We start from the raw sequence: 26,155 nt of genomic DNA on the forward strand, positions 1-26,155 counted from the left end.
TGGAAGGAAACCGGAGCCACCCAGAGGAAACCTACGCAGACATGGTGAGAATGTGCAGACTCCGCACAGACAGTCATCCAAGGCCAGAATCGAACCCGGGTCCCTGGCGCTGTGAGGCAGCTGTGCTAATCACTGTGGCACTGTGCCACCCTAATTCATTCTATAATTCTTGTTCTTTTAGAATGGGAATAGAGGGATAGGGTCCCCGGAAGGGTAGGGGGTTTTAGTTAAGTCAGGCAGCATGCTCGGTGCAGGCTTGGAGGGCTGAAGGGCCTGTTCCTGTGCTGTAATTTTCTTTGTTCTTTGTTCTAATCTATGGCCACATCGTGCTTGTAAAGATACACATTAAGGGTGGAATTTTCCTGTCCCACCCATAACGGGAATTGTAGAGGGCGGGATGTGGACCATGCTAAGATCCATTGACCTCAGGTGGCCTTGGGATCAGCAGAGCTGGAAAATCCCGCCCGAAGACTCTGTTTAGCTCATTCAGTTATTGGAAGTCACATGCTGTCAGATGTTTAAGCCAATGTCAAGGAATGACAAGGAATGTCAAGTTTCTACAAAGATGCATACTGTGCCTACCCCAGTCCAACGTCGGCATCTCCACGTCAAGGAATGGAACATGGGAGGCGCAAGGCCCTGAGATTTTGTTGGTACATGGATCCTGATGGGAGGATGATGAGTGCCAGGAACAGAGCTGGCAGTTCTGGGATACCAAGCTCTGTTAAGAAGCAGTGAGGTTCGATGAAGACTTGGGCAGGTACCCAGAAGGGAGTCCACATCTCTTGCTGCTTCCACAGTTCCAGGAATCTGAATGTGTGTGTGTGCAACCATCTTAACAAAATAGTATTGGCCTTTAAAGGGAATACTCCAGCTTTATTTTTGACTATTAATCCAAAAGTCAGGAATCACAAATGGTGCAGAATATCCGGGGAATCCACCCCACCCAATCCACTCATTCCTTGAATTTCCTGGATCAGCCTGCTAAGGTTTCACTGTTCTTTCACAAATATGTAACACGCTCCCTATCGCAATTAAATGGAGCAGGGTGGGGAAGGTTGAAAGGATCTACAAAATCTTCAGTAATCCTCCACCTCCCTTACATTCCAGACAATACTCGTAGTGTTTACCTCATCGATGTATACACTGAGTGGGGGTGAGTGCTAATCCGGCCACTTGACAGCTTTCTCTGAGGAGCCGAAATCCTTTGTGACTCCAGGCACATCTGTCATGTCACTGAAATACCTCGAGGCAGTCCCCAGCAGCAACTGGCCTGCTTAAAAATAGTTCTCTGCACCGAATAACATTTCAATGCTGCGTGTGAGGAAGCAACCCCATAAAACCCGCTTGTCCATTTTGTCACATGCACCTGTCCCCTCTGCAATTATTACCATGGCAACTGGACTTGGCTGAGAGGCTCGAGTGCCTTCGATGCAAAGCCCTGGCTCCCTTGCTGTTCCTGCACTGGTCTCAGTCCGATCAGACTGTGGGAGTAGAAGCTGGACAGCGATGTGCTCATTTTCTAGATGGAAAATGGGGTGGGTGGGGGTGGTTGGGAGGGGAAGTGTAATAGATCCTCGGAGGCAGAAGTCCCTTCACCAAAATTCCTTTATTTACAAGATCCGACAACACTATAGAGTGCTCTCTGTATGCAGTCTACATCCGGAGTGACAGAGGAACTGACATTCCTGTTTACATACAGAGCATGGGGCTCTCTATTGGACCATCAATTTGGCCCTTAATCAGGGAGTTCATATTCAAGCAGGCCAACTCAATTGCCTGATTAAAATCATTACAGGAAGCGAACAATTTCACGAGGCTATGTCCTTTCACCCAGGAACCCCTGAAAAACCTCAGATGCCATGTTGGCCTCAAATATTTTTCATGCATCTGGAGTGCTCGCTCGCCTAAGACAAGTGTTAGGCCTCCTTGCGTATGCGCTCATGAGGAGCCTAACTCTTAATTTAGGACCTCTCAGGATAGCTGGTTGCCCTATGCGGGGTCAGCACTGGGCTTGCTCTACCCAATGTAGATCAACCCTACAGGCCAGAAAGCAAGCAAGCAAGCACATTTCTTTAAATGAGGAGCAGTTAGGTTCCTCCAGAACCCATGGCACTCCTGATGTCATGATGTGGAGATGCCGGCGTTGGACTGGGGTAAACACAGTAAGAAGTTTAACAACACCAGGTTAAAGTCCAACAGGTTTATTTGGTTTTGCTACCAAATAAACCTGTTGGACTTTAACCTGGTGTTGTTAAACTTCTTACTGTGTTTACTCCTGATGTCCACAGTCAGACCCTCCCCCACCCTTTGCTCTCTGTTCTGACTCCCCCCCCCCGACCCTCAACACACACCCAACCGAGACTCCCCAAGGCCATTGCCCTGAGGCAAGCAGCAAAATAGTTGAATGTCTTTGAAGGACAAGTTGTCTGCGGAGATGTGAGGGGCAGCAACAGCTCACACTCATACTGACACATTAACTGGGACGCGAGATTAGAGTCACCTCCTTCAATTAGCAAACACTTTCCAGTTTGATTGTGAGCGCGTAAAAATGACTGATTTAAAAGAATGTCACAACTGACAATGGAAAAGGTCCTTTGGGATTTTAATTCCACGTAATTTCCACGATTTTAATTCCATGAAATCAAGAAAAAGACTGGATCAACTGCGGCAAGAGTACAATGAGAAGAAAACACAAGAACAACGGATCGACTTCTTGGAACACCTAATTCTAAAGAAAGTGGGGAGATCTCGAAAAATGCTGAGGTCAGAGAGGAGGATGAAGGTGAGATTCACATTCTCAGCGATTGGACAAAACTGAATGTTAGCTCAAAGGCTGCACATAAGACAGATCAAATCCCCCTTCAGTCACATTGGAGTGAAGGTGATTTTTGTCTGCCAGTTATGCATAAAGCCCGATTTTACCCATTTCAGGCTAGCAGTGGGTGTGGGCTGGTCTGAAATCCCACTGGTGCTGCTAATAAAATAGAATTGTCCTGGAGTCTCCAGGAATTCAGGATTAATGTCCAGGATACTGCTACTAGTAACCAGAAGGGTGGCACGGTGGCACAGTGATTAGCATTGCTGCCTCACAGTGCCAGGCACCCAGGTTTGATTCCAGCCTCGGGTGACTGTCTGTGTGGAGTTTGCACTTTCTCCCCGTGTCTGCGTGGGTTTCCTCTGGTTTCCTCCCACACTTCAAAGATGCGTGGGTTCGGTTGGCTGGTCATGCTAAATTGACCCTTAGTGTCAGGGCAGCTAGCTAGGGTAAATGCGTGAGGTTATGGGGATAGGGCCTGGGTGGGATTGTGGTTGATGCAGACTCATTGGGCCCAATGGCCTCCTTCTTAGTTACAATCATTCTTTTTACACATGGTACACTGAAACAAAGTGATTTAATAATTCATGAACATCCGTCCCTGTGTGAGTTTTGTATGGCTGGGAATGGGGTGGAAAAATGGTCATTCTTCCATGATCGTAAAATGTTTATACGATTTTATAGAAAGTTAGGGCAACACCATTAAATAAGAAATCAGGAAATGCTCAAAATGCAGGTCTGGCAACAGGTATGGAAGAGAGAAAAATCATTGGACTCGTTCTCTCCCCACAGATGTCACCAGACCTGCAGCTTTCCCATAATTTTATGTTTTTATTTCTGATTTCCATCATCTGCAGTATCTTGCATTCAATATAATCATGATCCTTCAATATCCTTTTATTGGACCGGATTGGTGACAGCAGAGGCAGTCACCAATTAGAGTTTTTTTTGCATCAGGTGTTTCACTAGCAGGAGAACCAGTAACCAGAAAGCACAGATTTAAAATCATTGGCAGAAGAACCCTGGGCATTGGAGGAGAATCCACTTAACCAGTTGTTATAATGTAGAATGTCTGAAAAAGTGGTGGCAGCATTTACTGCAGTAACTTTCAAAAAGGAACTGGATATATATTTGAATATGAAATATTATCAGGACTCAGCGAGGAAATCATGAGGCCCCCTATCAACGTTCCCGATTCCAGCAAAATCCTTCCCAATGGTTCCACAGCCAAGAATTCCCTTTCCATAGTTTCCCAGATCATAGCATCCCATCCGTTTCTCCAGCATTTCTCTGCATTGCTCCCGTGCTTTCAGGTTGGACATCACTTTCCACTACCTTTATATTCTACACTTTCATTTTCAATAATTCCCTCTCTCACTGTTCTCAGGATCCAGTTTCCTGCCCATCTCTAGGACCCTATTTCGAGATGCTACAGTACCATTCCTACATTGGCAGGCAATGGGACCAACTGTTGCTCCTGGAATATGGAACATCCTCACAGACACCAGGGTTCTACCCACCGTATCAGGGATCCTTCTTTACACAAGTTTCTGATTTTGTGCTACCACTCCCAGTGCTTCCAGACATCTGGCTCTTCGACCACAATTGCTATCCAATGATACAATACATTGGTATTAACCACAGATTTTAGCATTCGATGGTGTTGCAAATCCTGATACTCTATTTAACGTTATCGCCACCTCACACTACCGTTTCTAGTGTTTATATGAAAATGGGATGTTCCCCTCACTCACTGCTGCATATCTCTGGTAGTCTACACAGGAGCTACCCTCTAGAAATTATCTAATAAGCAGCACCAAAACTTTTCATACACTAGTATTAGCAAATGCTGTGTTTCCTATCCAGAAAGGAGATTTACCAGGATCCTGCCTGGTTTGGAGGGTAGGTCTTATGAGGAAAGGTTGAGGGAGCTAGGGCTTTTCTCTTTAGAGCGGAGGTGGATGAGAGGCAACTTAATAGAGGTTTATAAGATGATGAAGGGGATGGATAGAGTGGACATTCAGAGTCTATTTCCTCGGGTGGATGTAGCTGTTACTAGGGGGCATGACTATAAGGTTCATGGAGGGTGATATAGGAGGGATGTCTGAGGTAGGTTCTTTACTCAGAGAGTGGTTGGGGTGTGGAATGGGCTGCCTGCTGTGATAGTGGAGTCGGACACTTTAGGAACTTTCAAGCGGTTATTGGATAGGCACATGGAGCACACCAGGATGATAGGGAGTGGGATAGCTTGATCTTGGTTTCGGATAAAGCTCGGCACAACATCGAGGGCCGAAGGGCCTGTACTGTGCTGTACTGTTCGATGTTTCTATGTTTGTAAGATGGATTAAGAGACAATTTCAATTGTGCAGCAGCAACACAGTTTGAAGGGGGCGGAGTGAGGGACGACAATGTTTGAAGGAAGATTGATCCTGCATTCAAGCATCATCATCTCTGCATTCACAAAGTCATCATAGTCAAGGCAGCCTGGTCAGATTTCCTTTGCAGCCTGGGATATAATGCAGGATGCCACACTAGTCCATACACACTCTGGCCCACTATTGCTGGCCATGCCTTCAGCTCCCAAGGCCCAGAGCTCCGGGATTTCCTCTCTTCATCTCCCTACCACTCTCTCATTCTTTAAGTAGCTCCTTAAAACCAATCCCTTTGACCAGGTTTGTGGTCACCTCTTCCAATATCTCTTTGCGTGCCTCGGTGTCAGGTGATGCCAAGCGACCTGACATATTTGTACTATTTCAGAGGGGCTATATAAATGCAAGGTGCTGTTGTCACACCAGTAAGAAGTTTAACAACACCAGGTTAAAGTCCAATAGGTTTATTTGGTAGCAAAAGCCACACCAAATAAACCTGTTGGACTTTAACCTGGTGTTGTTAAACTTCTTACTGTGTTTACCCCAGTCCAACGCCGGCATCTCCACACCATGACGTTGTCACACCACTCAGCCGAGATGGTCTATTATTCACAGGACAGTATTTCACCATGAAGAAAGGTTGCAGTTGGTGGGACAGCCTGTTCCATAAATACAGTTTAATGTCGGTTCTCCTGGGAAACGTTTGTGCGCTCCTCGGTGGTGGGATGTTTTTGGTAGCGTTAATTTTATTTGAGCTCTCAAAAGAAAATGTAAAAGCTCGTTTAGTAGTAGACACAGCCACCAATGTGGTGACGCTGTGTAATCTTCAGATTGTAACAAAGCGTGTAAGGCAAAGTACTGATTAACTTGATGTCCTGCAAATCTCCTCCATCCCATTCCGCCCAATCCACCCCCATCGTGGTCCTGTTACATAAGTTGGGGCATGCCCCTTTAAGAGAATGGGTCAGGTGTCCCAGGACTCAAGCTCTGCCTTGAGTGAGGCTTGCCTAGCTAGTCTTGGGCTTGAACTCACTGGAGTTCAGAAGACCGAAGAGGGATCTGATCAAGATATATAAAATGCTAAAGGGGATTGATAAGATGGATATTGAACAGACGCTCTCCCTTGTGGGACAGTCTAAAACAAGAGGTCATAAATATGAAGCATGGATTCATGAGGGGAAAGTCGTGCTTGATGAACATGTTGGATTTTTATGAAGATGTGACTAGGGCGGTTGATGGAGGAGAGCCAGTGGATGCGGTGTTTTTGGATTTCCAAAAGGCATTTGATAGGGTGCCCCATAAAAGGCTGCTGAAGAAGATTAGGGCACACGGAGTTGGGGGTAGTGTGTTAAAGTGGATTGGGGACTGGCTATCCGACAGGAAGCAAAGAGTCGGAATAAATGGGTGTTTTTCCGGTTGGAGGAAGGTAACTAGTGGCGTGCCGCAGGGATCGGTACTCGGGCCGCAACTATTTACCATTTATATAGATGATCTGGAGGAGGGGACGGAGTGTAGGGTAACGAAGTTTGCAGACGACACAAAGATAAGTGGAAAAGTGAATCGTGTGGAGGACGGAGAAGATCTGCAGAGAGATTTGGACAGGCTGAGTGAGTGGGCGAGGATATGGCAAATGGAGTATAACGTTGAGAAATGCGAGGTTATACACTTTGGAGGAAATAATAACAAATGGGATTACTATCTCAATGGAAACAAATTAAAACATGCTACCGTGCAAAGGGACCTGGGGGTCCTTGTGCATGAGACGCAAAAGCCCAGTCTGCAGGTACAACAGGTGATCAAGAAGGCAAATGGGATGTTGGCCTATATTGCGAGGGGATAGAATATAAAAGCAGGGATGTCTTGATGCACCTGTACAGGGCATTGGTGAGGCCGCAGCTGGAATACTGTGTGCAGTATTGGTCCCCTTATATGAGGAAGGATATATTGGCATTGGAGGGAGTGCAGAGAAGGTTCACCAGGTTGATACCGGAGATGAGGGGTTTGGATTATGAGGAGAGGCTGAGGAGATTGGGTTTGTACTCGTTGGAGTTTAGAAGGATGAGGGGGGATCTTATGGAGACTTATAAGATAATGCGGGGGCTGGATAGGGTGGAGGCGGAGAGATTCTTTCCACTTAGTAAGGAAGTTAAAACTAGAGGACACAGCCTCAAAATAAAGGGGGGTCGGTTTAAGACAGAGTTGAGGAGGAACAACTTCTCCCAGAGGGTGGTGAATCTCTGGAATTCTCTGCCCACTGAGGTGGTGGAGGCTACCTCGCTGAATATGTTTAAAGCACGGATGGATGGATTCCTGATCGGTAAGGGAATTAAGGGTTATGGGGATCAGGCGGGTAAGTGGTACTGATCCACATCAGATCAGCCATGATCTTATTGAATGGCGGGGCAGGCTCGAGGGGCTAGATGGCCTACTCCTGCTCCTATTTCTTATGTTCTTATGTAGAGGAGATAGGTTCAAAACTGAGATGAGGAGAAACTACTTCTCTCAGAGGGTTGTGAAGCTGTGGAACTCACAGCCCCAGAGTGCAGCGCGAGCAGAAGCAATCAACAGCTTTGAGAAAGAGATAGCTATGTTTCTGATGAAATGTGGAATAAAGGGCTATGGGGAGCAGGCAGGAAAGTGGAGTTGAGACCAAGATAAGGTCAACCATGATCATGTTAAAAGGGATCAAAGGGCTGGATTGCCCACTCCCGCTCTTAATGCCTACATTTCTATAGACATATTAATAAACCATTGAATAGTTTACTCCACTAAACTCATGGTCTTGTATTAGTCTTATCTCAGACCTCATACATAATAGGTCCCCGAGGCTGTTTCCAGCTCTCTGAAATGGGCAAGATTTAAACAGCAATTAAGTGGAGTGTACATATTGTACAAACTCTTTGCAGCGCAGAGAGAAATTAAGCAGCAAACAACGTTCAACTGAATGGAGTGACCTCAGTGTTTCCGACATGTTGCCTGCTGCCCTGTGGGCAGCGCAGTGGTTAGCACTGCTGCTTCACAGCGCCAGGGACCCAGGTTCAATTCCCAGCTTGGGTCACTGTCTGTGCGCATTCTGCACGCTCTCCCCGTGTCTGCGTGGGTTTCCTCCGGGTGCGCCGGTTTCCTCCCACAGTCCAAAAGACGTGCCGGTTAGGTGCATTGGCCATGCTAAATTCTCCCTCAGTGTACCCGAACAGGCGCCGGAGTGTGGCGACTAGAGGATAGTCACAGCAACTTCATTGCAGTGTTAATGTAAGCCTAATTGTGACTAATAAATAAATAAACTTTATTTCTTTAACCTGGTTTCATTTTGACATCCTGCACGGTGGCACAGTGGTTAGCACTGCTGCCTCACAGCGCCAGGGACACGGGTTCGATTCCCGGCTTGGGTCACTGTCTGTGCGGAGTCTGCAAGTTCTCCCCGTGTCTGCGTGGGTTTCCTCCGGGTGCTCCGGTTTCCTCCCACAGTCCAAATATGTGCGGGTTAGGTGGATTGGTCATGCTAAATTCTCCCGTAGTGTCAGGGGGACTAGCTAGGCTAAATGCATGGGATTATGGGGGTAGGGCCCGAGTGGGATTGTGGTAGGTGCAGACTCGATAGGCCAAATGGCCTCCTTCTGCACCGTAGGATTCGATGAGAACCTAAGGGGGTCAAACCGGTCCACTGCTCGAATCCGAACACTGGCTCCATTTTTTTGAACGGATCAGCCGATGAGGGACCTGAAAATTAATTTGGGTAATAACGATTGTGGCTAATGGATAAAGCGAGGCTCTTTCCAGTCAGAACCAGTTTTAAGTGAAGCGGGAAACCTAATGTGCACAGAGCCCCAGGTTAGCGACAGGGCCTCATTTCCGCTGGACCAGCTCCACATAAATAAATATGGCAGCTCCACGTCAGGGAGAAGGCAGGGTGACAACAAAAGGAGATCCAATAGCAAAATATTGACCTGAAATACACATCCCAGTCAGCCCTGACAAAGAGAGCCTGTAATCAAGCATCACAGGGCATTATTGATTCAAAAGCACATCTGGGAATGTGCAGAGGGTACAATTATTTCAATGAGTAATGCCTTGTCTCGGATGAATCAGTTGGTGAGGTCAATGCCCAGTTTGGTACTGAACCACTGCAGCCAGGGAGACCCACTGCTTAGTCTGTGATGAGTTAAAATGCTGGGGAAAGCTGCAATTGGATTCTACGCATGGGTTGGTCAGGGAAGGAATTGTCAGAGTTCTTATTAATTGGCACCCCGTGCTCCCTGCTGGAAAATATAAGTGTGAATGGCGGGTATGGCCAGGGTCAGAGATTGGCACAATTGAATAACCACCAAAACCCACCCTTGAGCATTAAAATTAGCCACTTGGGAAGGCAACTATGGAACTACATACAGCAACATTCTTCTTTATTATTCTATTTATTTATTAGTGTCACATGTCAACTTACATTAACACCGCAATGAAGTTACTGTCAAAATCCCCTAGTCGCCACACTGTGGCGCCTGTTCGGGTACACTGAGGGAGAATGTGCACTTAACCTGCACATCTTTCGGACTGTGGGACGAAACTCACGCAGACACGGGGAGAACGTGCAGACTCCGCACAATCAGTGATCCAAGCCGGAAATCGTACCCGGGTCCCTGGCTCTGTAAGGCAACAGTGCTAACTAGCGCTTCCTGAGAGTAGGAGGGAAAATTACTCTCTGGAGCTGAGTTTAATTTAGTCAAATACCAGCAAACAGTGGTCTGTGGGATTGTGACCACAGCTCTCCATGTGGTGAAGCTTCTTATCGCGAGTGTACATCTGTAAAGTAAAGCAGCTCACCGAGTTCTTTGCACCAGTTTATCTATCACTTTCAGTCATGATTTTAATAATTGCCTTGTAGCACACGGGGGTTTTAAACTGGACATTCACTACTTTTGATATAAGAAGCCTTGTGGCACAGTGGTAGCGCCCCCTACCACTGGACCAGAAGCTTTGGGAATATCCAACGCCAGGACTTGTTGGCTGTAGAAGGAGCATTTAACACAGTTCAAAGGGCTGATACCCAGCTCGGAAATCCTTCCACCACTTCCCCCCGCTATTCCCCAAAGGGTAAAACAACAGAGTATGGTTGTGAAGATATATTAACAACAACAGCTACTGCTTTTGGGATTGCTAAAATTAGACAGGAATGTGCACCAAAAGTACATAAACGCTCTGAACTGTCAAGCTCATTGGAATTGTCTACTGCCAAAGGGAACTGTCTGGTTGCCAAGACATTAAAATCTCCTGCCCTTTAAACATTTAACAAAAAATCAAAATCCTGGAGATTTCTCCCTCACAGCACTGTGAATGTACGTTTACCACACTGCAGAGGGTCAAGGAGCCAGCTCACCTCTATCTTCTCAAGGACAACTGTGGATGGACAAAAACCTCGCCAAAGATATCCTGCATTTGACAAATAAATGGGGGAAAACAATGCTACATGTCATAGAATCAGAGTCCCTACAGCGCAGAAGGAGACCATTCAGCCCATCGAGCCTGCACAGACAACAATCCCAGCTAGGCCCCAACTCCGTAACCCCATGTCTTTCCCCTGCTAGTCCCCCTGACACTAAGGGGCAATTTTGCATGGCCAATCAACCTAATCTGCATACCTTTGGGCTGTGGGAGGAAACCGGAACCTTGGTGGGAAACCAACCCACGCAGACACAGGGAGAATGTGCAGATTTCGCACGAACAGTCATCCAAGGCCGGAATTGCTGTGAGGCAGCAGTGCTAACCACTGTGCCGCCCTATCCACTTCAACGCTCCAAAACACAATAACAACAACTCATCAGCCTGAAACGTTAACTCGTGTTTCTTTCGCCAGAGACCTGTTGGCTTCCAGGTGAATTAACACCAAAATGTGCCTGCCTCAGCAGATGTTACTCACCAGTCTTACTGTCAAACTTCCAGGCTGGGATGTTTCTCGCCGTCGTCACGAGGCCGTCAGCCGGGAGAGGGACGGACACTTGAATAGGGCCTGAGACCTGGACAGCAGAGCCATTACTGGTGAACAGGTGAATGCTGACGGCAGCCACAGGAATCAGTTCAAGCCTGGAGTGATTAGCTGTTTATATTAAAAGAAAAGTTCTGATCAGCACCCCAATCAATAGCAGCATATACTATTGTAAAGCCAACTTGTGACAAGCTTCAATACAAACTGGATAGGTTTTTTTTCCCCAAATCCAGCAAGGTCACTTCCCACCAGTTCAGGGTTATAGAGTCTTAGAGGTTTACATCATGGAAATAGGCCCTTCGGCCCAACTTGTCCATGCCGCCCTTTTTTTTTAAAACCCCGAAACTAGTCCCAATTGCCCGCATTTGGCCCATTTCCCTCTAAACCCATCTTATCCATGTAACTGTCTAAATGGCTTTTTAAAAGACAAAATTTTACAGGCCTCTACTTACTATCTCCGGCAGCTTGCTCCAAACACTCACCCCCCTGTGTGTGAAAAAATTGCCCCTCTGGACACTTTTGTATCTCTCCCTTCTCACCTGAAACCTATGCCCTCTAGTGAGCCTAAATCTGCCTTCGGAATGACGGGGTGTAACTAACCCACAACCTGCTTTGCATCTCAAATCCCTTCCCCAATACAGCCAAGAAAGTTGGGCCTGGAGAGAAAGAGCTACCAATTGATAAATGCCCCATTTGCTCAACTCTCAAATCCAATCTCATGTACTTTACATGGACTGGATCTTATTCATTATCCAACCTTCAGTTAAATAGAATGGTGGCAAGAAAACAGGATAGAATTATCAAGTCTCAATTGTTAGAATGTAACCGGTGACAACTTTGTATTGGATATAATATGACCAATGGTAACAAGCTGTAAGGGTCAGCTGACCCAGTAAACCATGGAACCAATTACAGAATGATGTGATGGTCAGCTGACCAGCCGACTCATTATAAGTAAGAACCTGTTGGGAATTGTGGGGAGCTTGGATTGGCCCAGGGTGTGGCTCCAGGTTTGGTGTAATGAAGTTTATTTCTTTGATTTATAAGTTGGATTCATTTTATTATATTTTTATTGTCTGCATTTGAAGAGTTCCTTCTGATGAAGCATCAATGTGGGAGAGCATGTATTTGATAAGGTCCAGCCATTATTGTCAGGCATGGCATATGGCCACCTAACCAGAGGTCCTTTCAGAGGACCAGTGCAGGCTGCTCTGAAAAGAAGCTTCAAGAAGAGTTTGTAAGTGGTTTTTGTGAAGTCAAAAAGAGCCTTAAAACATCTTCGGAGCCTCCAAAAATCAAACCCCGGACTCCACATTGTGAAATGGCAGGTTTTCTTATTTATATCTAACGTATCACATCACATCTTTTTAGTTGGAGATACAGGGCCCTCCTCCCATTCCACCACTTTAATTTGCATGGACAGGCTGGGTTTCCTGCTGAAGTCATTAGATCATTGATCCAATCCAATCAGCAAACGGCCCCAAGTTTGTGATCAGCCAAGATTGCTAATGAAGGCCAATCACAAAAACTGGTCATCTTCCCTTCGTCCACACCCCCTCTACTCCCCCGTCCAATAGAAGCCGTCTCATTTACTTTATTTATTGACTTTATTTATTTACTCATTCCATTTACTTTATTTAAACAGATAACCATGGATAATAGTTAGAACAGTCAGGCGAAGGGATGGAAAAGAAGCATCCCACTTTCTCAATTTGCATCTTCTGTATTAACAGCCGAATTTCTCCAACCGTTCACGCCGGTGGGATTCACTGGTCCCGTTGGCAACAGCCCCCCCCCGCCCCTCCCCCGGATTTCCCAGCAGCGTGAGGTGACATCAATGGGAAGTGCCATTGACAGCAGCAGGACCAGGGAATCCTACGGCCAGCGCCACATCCCACTGCCGAGAAATTTGCAGCTGGGAAGCCGGAGAATTCCGCCCAACATGTCTGAAGACTGACATACACATTATGGTGCACTTAACATTACAGAAAAGGCCTTTGTTCTGCTCCCCTGCACCCTGTTCCGTCCTTTGATACAGAAACACCTTTCTAAGATTGACCAGCGTAACCCAGCCCCCACCATAACACGCTAAAAGACCTGCCAACGAGCTCCTGTGAGTTCCAGCACTTGGCAAACCAAGGGCAGTATATGTATTGGAACACCATCACCTCCACGTCATCCTGACTTGTAAACAACTCATCATTCCTTTGACGTTGCTGGAATAAAACCCTGGAACTCCCTACGTTCTCTCAGGGTTGTAAGGCAACTTGGACTATAGAGGTTCCAGAAGAAAGCCCATCACCACCCCCTCAAGGCTGTCTCAGGCAATAAATGTTAGCCTTTTTAGCAATGCCCATATCACAAGAATGAATTAAAAGCTGAAATTTTTGAAATAGCAGGTTTTTTATTTATATCTAATCTATCACATCACGTCTTTGCAGTTGGAGATACAGGGACCATTCTGCTTGGTTCGTTTGCAAAATGTTGCTCATTTTACTGCATTTGTAAGACATTCTTACCACTGACATTTGGATCCCGGTTTCAGTCTGTTTATTTGAGTCTGCTTGCTACAGCATCATAAACACTAACAGAATCTCAATACAATCATGATAAGGGCAGCTTTAGAAGAATCATAGAACCATAGAATCCCTACAGTGCAGAGGCCATTGGGCCCATCGAGCCTGCACCAACAAGTCCACCCAAGCCCTATCCCTATAACCCCACATATTTACCCTGCTAATCCCCCGATGCTAAGGTAAATTTAGCATAGCCAATCAACCTAACCCGCACATCTTTGGACTGTGGGAGGAAACCGGAGCACCCGGAGGAAACCCACGCAGATACATGGAGAACGTGCAAACTCCACAGACAGTCACCCGAGGCTGGAATCGAACCTGGGTCCCTGGAACTGTGAGGCAGCAGTGCTAACCACTGTGCCACCATGCCGCCCAGGACTTTACTGTCTCTGGAAGGACTTTACTGTCTGTGGAGTTCCCCAAGCTCTTAGGAACATGAGGATCAATGTTGGTTCCCCTGTATTCGAAGCTAGACTCTGAAAGAATGGAATATTTCACTCGTGACTCCATGCACATGCAACTTGTTTATCTTTCCAAGTCATCAGTGGAGGAGAAGGGTGGAAAGAGGGGCAGTCCAGCAAAGATCAGGGTGGGGATTGGAAGAGTGAAGGATTGTGGAAGTCATTCGGGCCCCCTCACCCACACCAGAATGTGACATTGACATAGGTCATTCACCCATCCTCCCCACCCATCTCCCGCCCCTAGGGAATGGTGTACTGGCCTCAGGTGATTTGAAGTGTAAGAGAAAATAGAAAGAGGTATGAAAAAAAGAAATACAACCTGAAATTGTGAAAACGCATGCAGTGTGGGAACAAGTATAACTCCTCATTAGGAATGATGGCCGGAATTCCCCAGCTGTTCACGCCCTGTTGCCACTGCCACCAAAAACGCAGAATTTGGCGCTTCACCAAATTTCCGCTCACTGCAGCGGGACTGGAGAATCCCAGCTGCTGGCGAGGTCTGAGAATTCCAGCCAGGTATTTTGAGTTGAAGTACTGCAATGTTCAACCAAATGCCTGGTTGCAGCAGGTATTGCCAGCAATGGCTTACAAATGAGGTGCCTGTGGGGTTTCTATAAACTTCCAGCTTCTCAAAGAACAAAGAAAATTACAGCACAGGAACGGGCCCTTTGGCCCTCCAAGCCTGAACTGACCATGCTGCCCATCTGAACTACCCTTCCGGGGACCAAATCCTTCTATTCCCCTCCTATTCATGTATTTGTCCAGACACCCCTTAAAAGTCACTATCGTATCTGCTTCCACTACCTCCCCAGGCAGCGAGTTCCAGGCACCCACCACCCTCTGTGTTAAAAACTTGCCTCCTATATCTCCTTTAAATCTTGCCTCTCACACCTTAAACCTATGGCCCCTGGTAATTGACTCTTCCATCCTGGGAAAAAGCTTCTGACTATCCACTCTGTCCATGCCCTCTCATAGCCCTCAGCAGCAGGAGGCCATGTCAACCGCAGTGTAAAGATTCAAGTACCTGTTGTGTTGGTTTCGTAGCCCAAGAGATAGGGGAATCTTTCCACTTCCATTTCAGTGTTGGCTGTAGTTAGGAAAGCAGACAGCTCGTTATAGGATGTGTTTGATGGAAGTCCAACGTTCTTCCTCTGGAATTGGACCCATGGCTGATTCTTGGCACCTAAATGAGAAGAAAGCAGACCATAATAACTGGGGGGAAGAAAAGCATCACTTACGTCAGACCACACACCCGCACACACACGCGTGTACACCACAGTAGAGTTTCTGATTTATCGACACATAAAACGTTCTGCAAACACCCTTCTCTAAAATTACTCCCAGAAGTCACATTATCCGACGGTTGGAGGGACACAGATTAAAGGAATGAAAAGACCTCCAAGGTTAAAACAATCAATTTTCCCGCTGATCTGAAATATATATCTCTCCAAGATTGTTGTTCAGTCATATACGAGTTGTATATTTTCTGTTGTCACTCCCAGTGGTCTCCCTTTGTGATCGGGCTTCTGCAGTTATTTTTTCTTCTCGTTTCTTCTCCACACTGGCGCTCGATTCCTGGGGGTTCCCTGCAGCACTAAATCCTGACAGTTGGCATTCTTCCCAAATGAGCCAAGGCCACAGAATCCTTAACCACAGGAAGGACCACAGGCATGGGGCCTAACCCGATGTTCACACACACACACACTTGCCTTCTGAGCAGAGGCCAATTCTGCATTATCTTCCCCTCCTCTCACCCAAGGACTGTTGAGGCCAAATGCCCCAAATAAGATCTGCCAACTCCCAGCAGAGGGATTTGAACCAAGAGCAGTGCTGCAGTGTGTACAGCTCAGCTACTCACTACTATTGTCACACAAACCCTTTCATGAAGTCTTTTCATCTTGCACCGAGTTAAAGTTTATTTATTAGTGTCACAAGTAGGCTTACATGAACACTGCAATGAAGTTACTGTGAAAATCCCCTAGTCCCCACATTCTGGCGCCTGTTCGGGTACACTGAGGTAGAATTTAGCATGGCCAGTGCACCTAACCAGCACGTCTTTCGGACTGTGGGAGGAAACCGGAGCACCCGGAGGAAACCCATGCAGACACGGTGAGAACATGCAGGCTCCGCACAGACAGTGACCCAAGCTGGGAATCAAACCCAGGTCATAATGGCTGCTCTGCCACTGGTTTCCAGGAAATGTTACTACCTGTCCTATCTTGACACAGTAGGAAGGGCTTGGGGCTCCGAAAGCTTGTGGCTTTTGCTACCAAATAAACCTGTTGGACTTTAACTTGGTGTTGTTAGACTTCCTACTGTGTTTACCCCAGTCCAATGCTGGCATCTCCACATCATATCTTGACACCAGCAGACATTAAAACACAGTGTATAGTCTCACAGGTACTGGCTCGGTGCTTCCCAGGTCCCTTTATGAACAAATGAAAGGAGATTAGATTGTACTGTATTGTTGGAGCTGAGTAAGTTGTTACCTGTTACTCAGCAGTAGAACTCTCACCTCAGTCAAAGGATTTGTATAGAATCATAGAATCCTTACAGTACAGGAGGCTGCCATTGGGTCTGCACCAACCACAGTCCCATCCAAGCCCTATTCCCGTAACCCCACATATTTATCCTACTAATCCCCCTGAAGCTATGGTCAATTTAGCACGGCCAATCAACCTAACCCGCACATCTTTGGAGTATGGGAGGAAACCAGAGCACCCGGAGGAAACCCACGCAGACACGGGGAGAACGTGCAAACTCCACACAAAGAATGACCCAAGCGGGAATCGAACCCAGGTCCCTGGTGCTGTGAGGCAGCAGTGCTAGCCACTGTGCCGCCCAGATTGTGTTAAAAAAAAATTCTAGACACTTCAGTGCACCAGCTAAACTCTCAAATCAGCTCAACTGAAAACCGGAGCATCCAGAGGAAACCCACGCAGACATGGGGAGAATGTGCAAACTCCACACAGACAGTGACCCAAGCCAGGAATCGAACCCAGGTCCCTGGCGCTGTGAGGCAGCAATGCTAATCACTGTGTCATTATGCAGCCACTAAAACCTACGAGTTATTCTTGTTTGTCAACTTCCATTTGCATTTGTTCTTTTTTTCCTTTTTTGGGATGTGGGCATCACTGGTAATGTTAGCAATCATCACCCTGGGGACGATGGTGATGAAACACCTTCTTGAACTGCTGCAGTCCATGCCATGTAGGTACACCCACAGTGCTGTTAGAGGGGGAGTTCCAGGATGTTGCCGCAGTGACAGTGAAAGAACGACATTATAGTTCCAGGTCAGGTTGGTGAGTGACCTGGAAAGGGACTCTACAAGATTTACTGTGGGTAGAGGTCACTGGTTTGGAGGGGGTTGTCACGACCTCGACCAACTCGAAGCACAGACACACTGACAAATAGTCCAAAGAAAAGTAAATCATTCCATTAAAAATTTCCTTTTGTTTTCTCTGATCTACATTTAGGAACAAATCCAATTCAAAGTTATAATTAAACATACATCATCCAAAGATGTGTGGGTTAGGTTGATTGGCCATGGTAAATTGCCCCATAGTGTCGGGGAGATTAGCAGGGTAAATAGGTGGGATTAGGGGGATAGGGTCTGGGTGGATTGTGGTTGGTGCAGACTTGATGGGCCAAACAGCCTCCTTCTGCACTGTAGGGATTCTATGAATCCAATGCTGGAAAATCTCAGCAAATCTGTGGAGAAAGAATAGAGCCAACATTTTAGTCTAGACTCGAAGCATTGGCTCTATTTTCTCCCCACGGATGCTGTCAGACCTGATGAGATTTTCCAGCATTTTTTGTTTTTGTTTCAGATTCCAGCAAGTGTTTTATGCATCTTCCTTTATCCCAGCATTTTTCATCTCAATTCCATGATATATATTTTTTCTTTCCTCCCAGTCTTTATTATTTGCATTTTCTGCCCCTTTCTCTCTTTTGCTCTTCTTTATTTCTTCCCATTTATTTACTTCCTCTCGGACTAAGTTTTATTTTTTGTCTCTTTCCTCTCTGATTCCAGTGTTTCCAGCATTCTGGATGCTCAAGCATTTAAAGCAGCCAGTGGCAAAATGGCCGCCGAGATGACCAAGCTGATGTATTGCAGGTTTGCATTTTCTTTCAAGATCTTGGCAGCTATAGATGTGCAGCACTTTGGGGGTTCTGGCAGGATCATAAAAATGGATGCCATCAGGAAATGGGGGAGGCGATGGCCCAGTGGCATTATCACTAAACTATTAATCCAGAAACTCAGCGAATGTTCTGGGGACCCGGGTTTGAATCCTGCCACAGCAGATGGTAGAATTTGAATTCAATAAAAAAAAATCTGGAATTAAGAATCTACTGATGACCATGAAACCATTGTCGATTGTCGGAAAAACCCAACTGGTTCACTAATGGCCTTTAGGGAAGGAAATCTGCCGTCTTTACCTGGTCTGGCCTACAGGTGAATCCAGAGACACAGCAATGTGGTTGACTCCCAACTGCCCTTTGGCAACTAGGGATGGGCAATAAATGCTGTCCAGCCAGGGACGCCCATGTCCCACGAATGAATAAAAAAATTCTTCCAATATCCAATGACAAATCAGGACTGTTGCGGGACAAAATTAACTGTCCAGCTACTTTCAGACTTAGTCCCCTTTGAGTGAGCAGAGGGAGATTTTTGGAGTTTTAAAAATGGCCTTTATTTTTGCGCTATCGCAAGGCATCTCGTACTCCAGCTGGTGGCGTACCTGAGAGCCCTGAATGAAACATTACAGACAGTTACTTTAGGATTCAGTTACAGTTAATTAGCATATACCAATCAAAGGTGTACATTTGTTCAGGAGTTATCTATATCCACTCACAGCTAATGGGATTACATAATCATAGAATCCCGACAGTGCAGAAGGAGGCCATTCAGCCCATCGGCTCAGCACTGAATCTCCCAGAGAGCATCCCACCCAGGCCCTATCCCCATAACCCCACATATTTACCCTGCTAATCCCCCCTAACAGTAGGTAGGTACAGGGGAGATGTTAGGGGTAAGTTTTTCACACAGAGGGTGGTGGGCGAGTGGAATCGGCTACCGTCAGGGGTGGTGGAGGCGAACTCAATAGGGTCTTTTAAGAGACTCCTGGATGAGTACATGGAGCTTAATAGGATGGAGGGTTATAGGTAGGTCTAGAAGGTAGGGATGTGTTCGGCACAACTTGTGGGCCGAAGGGCCTGTTTGTGCTGCAGTTTTTCTATGTTTCTATGTTTCTAACACATCGAGCCTGCACCGACAACAATCCCACCCAAGCCCTATCCCCATAACCCCACTTTTTTAACCCGCTAATCTCCCTGATGCTAAGGGGCAATTTAGCATGGCCAATCCAACCTAACCCACCCACCTTTGACTGTGGACGGAAACCCACACTGACACGGGGAGAATGTGCAAATTCCACACAGACAGTCACCCAAGGCCAGAACTGAACCCAGGTCCCTGGCACTGTGAGACAGCTGTGCTAACCACTGTGCCATCCATGGGATGTGAATTCCTGTCCACAGATCATTAGCCTAGCTCAGTGGCATTGCCACCACACCACCATCTCCCCCAGTTTACTCACACGATTGAGCCTCCTGGTTCAATCACACTAATTCTTGTTTTCTACAACAGTGATTAGACTTCAGAAGTCTTCATTGATTATAAAACACTTTGAGATGTCTGATGATCATGAGAAGTGCTATATAAACATATGTATTTCGTTTCTTTAGAATCATAGGATCCCTCCAGTTCCTCCATTTGGCCCATCGAGTCTGCACCCACAACGATTCCACACAGGTCCTATCCCCATGTATTTACCTTGCTCGCCCCCTACTCCCCCGACACTAAGGGTCAATTTATCATGGCCAATCCACCTGACCCACAACATCTTTAGACTGTGGGAGAAAACGGGAGCACACGGAAGAAACTCATACAGACACAGGGAGAACATGCAAAATCCACACAGTCACCCATAGCCGGAATTGAACAAGGTCACGGCGCTGTGAGGCAGCAGTGCTAACCACTGTGCCACCATGCCACTTTATAAGCATGTTCACTGCCCAAACCCTTTCATAATACTTTGAAGGAACTATCTAATTTTCTTTTTAAAGAATTTATAGACAGTGCCACTCGTCCTAGAAGAGAACCTTCTAACCAGCCCCTTTGCAAAGACAACCTTTTTATAATTTCTCAAATAGTATCCTAAATTCTTGCCCTCTCTGATAGTTCCTCACTCTCTAGTGTAAAGTATCCATGACTAATTATCATTTCATGATGCTTCATTAATCTCAAAGACTCATTCAAGTCACCCCACAAGTTTCTCTTCATAATTGTAGCTCCTTAATAATCTTGCAAATTGACAATGCAGGCAGGATATTTTTGGCCCTTCCCATTGGTGGGTTCTTCCAATTCTGCCAAAAGTGACCTCCGCCCCCCCCACAACCCCCAATGGCAGGTTCCTCAGTGGCAGGATGGGTGATTCAAACAATACACCCTAGATGTTGGCGGGACTGGAAGATCCTGCCGATGGCCTATGGTGAGCCACCTCCACAACCAGAAAACACATTGTGCAGAAGGGGGTGGAGGGGGCGGGCCTGGAAATTCCCATCTTTCCCATTACAAACTTAGGGGGTGATTCTTCCATCCTGCTGTGCTAATGTTTTAGCGCAACAGGCCGGGAGAATTGTGTGTCGGCTGATTCGCGGGATTTCCGTGAGTGTTCGCGCCGCGCTTGCGTCTCCCAGGCCCGGATTTCTGGCAGCGTCTGCTCAGCGCTGAAAAACAGCTGCGAGCCGGGGTTAACATTTAAATAGTTTTTAAACATACTGTTTAAATGCTATTAGCAGGCCCGGGACTGAATTCTCCGGGCCCACTAGTATCTCCCACCCTGCCAGGAGTATTTCACTCCAGGGGGGTTCAAGCTAGCTCCCACTTTTTGGGGAACTAGCAGGACGACCACGCTGGAGTGAAGGGGGGGGGGGTAATCGGGGGCCCCCCAGGGAGTTGGGCAGCGGGGTGGGGGGGGCGGTGGGAGGGGGTGGTACCTCCTGGGCAACATCATTCTGGCAGTGCCGGCCTGTGCCCCTGGCACTGCCCAAGCAGCAAAGTACCCATGCCCTGGGGCACGTTGGCACTGCCCACCAGACACATGAGGCAGTGCCAAAGCGGTGAGGGGCTGCCTACTGCACTGTGATCCGGTTTGGGCAGGAGGCGGGCCAGCAATCGGGGTGGGCTTGGGGCGGGGGGGGGGGCGTGGCTAGAAATCGGGCGGTCCAATCCGACCCGGACCAGCATGGGGAGTCCGACAATTGTCGGGTGGGCCACAATTCGGCCATGGGGGGTTTTTGGGGCGGCAGCACTGCAGGGGCCCCGGGCTGGCCAGCAAAGAGGGAGGCTGACAGTTCAGGGCCACTGCATGCGCATAGGCCCTGAACGGTCAGTCTCCTGGGGGGAGTAGACCCAGCCCCCTGAAATCTAATGGTATTCACGCTGGTGGCCTCTGCATTGCACAGAGAGTGGGAGCTTCTAGTGTGAACTCCCACTGAAAAAGCTAGTGTTATTTACTCTAGTTTTCCAGCAAATTCGACACTTAATCCTGGCCTTCGCTACTGGCTGAAAATAGGAAAGGAAGGTTGTTTCTCAATGGCTCATCAGTTAGGCCTTTCCAGTAATTCACAACTTCCAAAACAATACGTGGGTGAAAGTTCCAATGTCTTTTTTCTTGTCCCACTCTGGTACACACTCACCAAGCTGCAGATTTCAAGCCTGTCATTATCCATCCAAAACACATGGAAGGAATACAATTCTGTAATGTGTGAGGGACAAGGAGAGAATTTTTAGCTGTTAGTGGTCTGCGGCTGCTAAACTAGAAAATCTGGGCTGGATTGAACAGGACTGAGAGTTTTGACTACAGACCTACATTAATCAGAACAACTTATTAAATGTTCTTACAATATACACAATAGTGGTAGTGTTCTAATCAGTCCTCTCTCAAGATATCAGTGATAGCACTCTCCCTTTTGAATCGTTAGGTTCTGGATTCAAAGTCCACTCTAGAAACCTGAGCATATCATTTAGACTGAGTGAGCACTGTACTCTCAGAGGTGCTCCCTTTCATATGAGATGCTCAACCGAGATCTAGCCTCGCAGGTGGATATAAAGATCCATAAAAGTTATATAAAAGGGGCAGCACAGTAGTCAGCACTGCTGCCTCACAGCGCCAGGGACCCAGGTTCAATTCCAGCCTCGGGTCACTGTCTGTGTGGAGTTCGCACAATCTCCCTGTGTCTGCGTGGGTTTCCTCCCACAGTCCAAAGATGTGCAGGTTAGGTGGATTGGCCATGATAAATTGACCCTTCGTGTCAGGGGGATTGGGTGGGTAAAAGAGTGGGGTTGCGGGGATAGGGCCTGGGTGGGATTGTGGTCGGTGCAGACTCGATGGGCCGGACGGCCTCATTCTGCACCGCAGGGATTCTATGATTCTATCCTGTGGAACTATTTGAAGAAGAGAAACAAATTTCTGCCGAACAATCAGGTTATTTGTAGTAAGAAGTCCCCCAACACCAGGTTAAAGTCCAACAGGTTTATTTGATATCACAAGCTTTCGGAGCACTGCTCCTTCAGCAGGTGAGTGATCCCATTGCTGTTCGTGGGACTTTCCCCCATGAGGCACAGGCTAATGCTCCAGCGACACGGGTCCAAATCCCACCGTGGCGGCTGGTGGAATTCGAATTCAGCTACTCAAATCTGCAACTGAAAGCGAGCCTCAGCAACAGTGACCATGAAACGATTGTTGATTGTCATAAAAGCCCAACTGGCTTGCTGACGCCTCTTGAGGGAAGGAAATCTCAATACTTACCTGAAGTGGCCTACATGTGAATTCAGGACCACAGCAACGTGTTTGACTCTGAACTGCCTTTCTCAGTGGCCGAACAAGCCATTTAGAGTAATTGGGATGGTCAACAACTGGCCTTGCCAGTGACGTCCACACGTCATGAAATAATAAAGAAAAAAAATTCCAATGACAGCCTGTTTTTTTTTTTGGTTTAGTTTTACGTCTTAAGCCGAAGAGACTTTAACATCTGATTGGGGATACAACAAAGGCGGCTGAAGAGGCCACATCAGGAGAAAGAGGCACATTGGGAGATTCTCCGTGCCCCTATGTACAAACACAGCATCCACTTTATAAAGCTGCTTGGCTCCCCATTGTGTAACTCGATGTGCACGGCATGTCAGAGAGAAACAGGACAGGAATTAACACAGCACCACTGTCTCCCACCAGCAAACAGCTGGATATTATCAGCTTCTCGCCTGGCGATGAGGCATGGTAAAACGTCCTTCGTACTTTCAGGTTGAAAAGTCAAACACATTTAACAGAGTCGTCAGAAAGGTCATGTAAGGTTCCTTGGTGCATTACTTTTAACTCCTTCAAAATAAGCGTAGAAACTTAACATAAGAGTGTATAATGTTGCACAGACAAAATGGTCGGTGGAAGTGGGGGCTGAAAGCTATAATGAGCTCAAAGAATCATAGAACCATACAGGGCCAAAAGAGGCCATTCGGCCCATCAAGTCACATAGTCAAGAAATTGCAGTCAAAGGGATGGAGAGTTCTGTGAGATTTGTCGAGCTATAAGAGGTAACAAATGTAAGGAGGGGCTAAACCACAAAGGGATTTAAGCAGGAGGATGAAAATGTTAAGTCAGAGTAACTAGAGGGTTGGGTGCATCTGCAGTAATTCAGCAAAAACAGAAATGACAGGTGCGCAGGTTCATAGAAATCATCATAGAAATCATAGAAACCCTACAGTGCAGAAGGAGGCCATTCGGCCCATCGAGTCTGCACCGACCACAATCCCACCCCACATATTTACCCGCTAATCCCTCTAACCTACGCATCCCAGGACTCTAAGGGGCAATTTTTAACCTGGCCAATCAACCTAACCCGCACATCTTTGGACTGTGGGAGGAAACCGGAGCACCCGGAGGAAACCCACGCAGACACGAGAAGAATGTGCAAACTCCACACAGACAGTGACCCGAGCCGGGAATCGAACCCGGGACCCTGGAGCTGTGAAGCAGCAGTGCTAACCACTGTGCTACCGTGCCGCCCACCAACAATAATTCTGTTCACAAACAGAATTCCCACTCACCTGAAGAAGGGGCTTAGAGCTTCGAAAGCTTGTGTGGCTTTTGCTACCAAATAAACCTGTTGGACTTTAACCTGGTGTTGTTAAACTTCTTACTGTGTTTACCCCAGTCCAACGCCGGCATCTCCACATCATGACTACCCCTTAGTGTCAGGGGGATTAGTGGGGTAAATACATTGGGTTCTGGGAATGGGACCTGGGTGGAATTGTTATTGGTGCAGGCTTGATGGGCCGAATGGTCTCCTCCTGCACTGTGAACACTTCAGTTAAACTATTCCAAGCAATGGTGAAATTTCCATCAAATCATTCTACTCTGGAAATCTCAACAAATTGCGGTATTATCTTTTGATATTTACATCTTCTCTTGAAGCTGCCGTGGAGGGACCTTCATTTGTTGCTAATTTTGCTACGGTTTCTTCTTCTACAATGTTAGATGATGCTTTAGGCTTAACTTTATTCATATCCCTTTTCCCTCAATATATTCAAAATGCTAAAATCCAAGTTTTGTACATTTAATCATAATTTTTGTACTGAGATGATTAATTATAAACTGGCTTATATTAGTTGATTTTTAGCTGGTTAACTGTTAACAGTGTAGTGTCTGGTGTCCACATTCCCAAGCACATAAAATGGGCAGAAGTGTTGTGATTCATGTCCATATCTAATGCCCAGTAGGAGGAGGATTGGGACAAAACTGCCTCATGTTCTGGATTTATTGACCCTCCTCTTTGTTGTTCTTGGAGGCTGTTTTATCTCAAATATTGTCCATTTCTTATTGGTTAGCCAGGTGCCTGACATGTGCAGAACCCATTCGCCATGCAGATAGGTGCCAAAGGGAAAACTTCTGGAAAACCAAAGTATTTCCATTTTCCCAGTAAAGTGCACAGTCCCAGCATATTTAGTGCTGTCAATTTTCAAATTTCTCCATGGTTTCATCCCATGCAACCTCAGTGATCTCATAGAATCATAGAATTTCTACAGTGCCGAAGGAAGACATTTGGCCCATCGAGTCTGCACCAACAATAATCCCACTCAAGCCCTATTCCCATAACCCCACATATTTACCCTGCTAATCCCCCTGACAATAGGGTCAGTTTAGCATGGCCAATCCACTTAACCTGCATATCTTTGGAGTGTGGGAGGAAACCAGAGCACCCGGAGGAAACCCACGCAGACACGGGGAGAACATGCAAACGCTACACAGTGACCCGAGGCCAGAATTGAACCAGGGTCCCTGGCGCTGTGAGGCAGCAGTCCATCCATATCAGAACATAAGCACATAAAAAGTAGGAACAGCAGCAAGGTCAGTTGAACCTGCTCTATCATTCAATTCAATCATGGCTGATCTTTGGCTTCATCTCAACTTTATCACCAACTGCCTATATTCCTTGATTCCCTGATAGACCAAAGATCTGTCTACTTCAGTCATGAATGGACTCAATGATACAGCATGCACAGGTCTCTGAGATAACAGAATTCCAAAGATTCACAACTCATTCCTCGCACTCTCTGTCTTTGCAACATTACAGCCTGTTTTCTGAATCTAATACTATCCTTACCATTTTTAGTAAACCCAGATGGATCTTGCTGAGTTTTTGGAACGTATTTCTGTTGAACATTTTGAATTGGTTTTTTTAAAGCTTTTCACTGTTTATTTACCCACATACCTTTTTGTCTATTTATCCAATCAATCTTACCCAGTTCTCCCCTCACAGCTATGTAATCTGTTTTGTTTAAGGTTCTTGTTTGTGATTGAAGAACGTTGCTTTCTAAATAACACAAATCAATT

General features: G+C 46.6%; 1 protein-coding gene across 2 annotated transcripts in view; it reads right to left on the reverse strand.

Moving 5' to 3' along the window:
- fam171a2a (family with sequence similarity 171 member A2a) overlaps positions 1-26,155 on the reverse strand; it is a 311,859-nt gene that overhangs the window by 112,319 nt on the left and 173,385 nt on the right. For both annotated transcript variants that reach the window (XM_078223812.1, XM_078223813.1), the window contains exons 4-5: positions 15,226-15,384; positions 11,099-11,275 (exon numbers count right to left, since the gene is read on the reverse strand). In XM_078223812.1, the coding sequence (XP_078079938.1) occupies positions 11,099-11,275; positions 15,226-15,384 (336 nt within the window). The remainder of the gene's footprint in view (positions 1-11,098; positions 11,276-15,225; positions 15,385-26,155) is intronic.

This window comes from Mustelus asterias, chromosome 11 (genome assembly GCF_964213995.1).
Source record: "Mustelus asterias chromosome 11, sMusAst1.hap1.1, whole genome shotgun sequence".
In the NCBI taxonomy this organism is placed as follows: domain Eukaryota; kingdom Metazoa; phylum Chordata; class Chondrichthyes; order Carcharhiniformes; family Triakidae; genus Mustelus; species Mustelus asterias.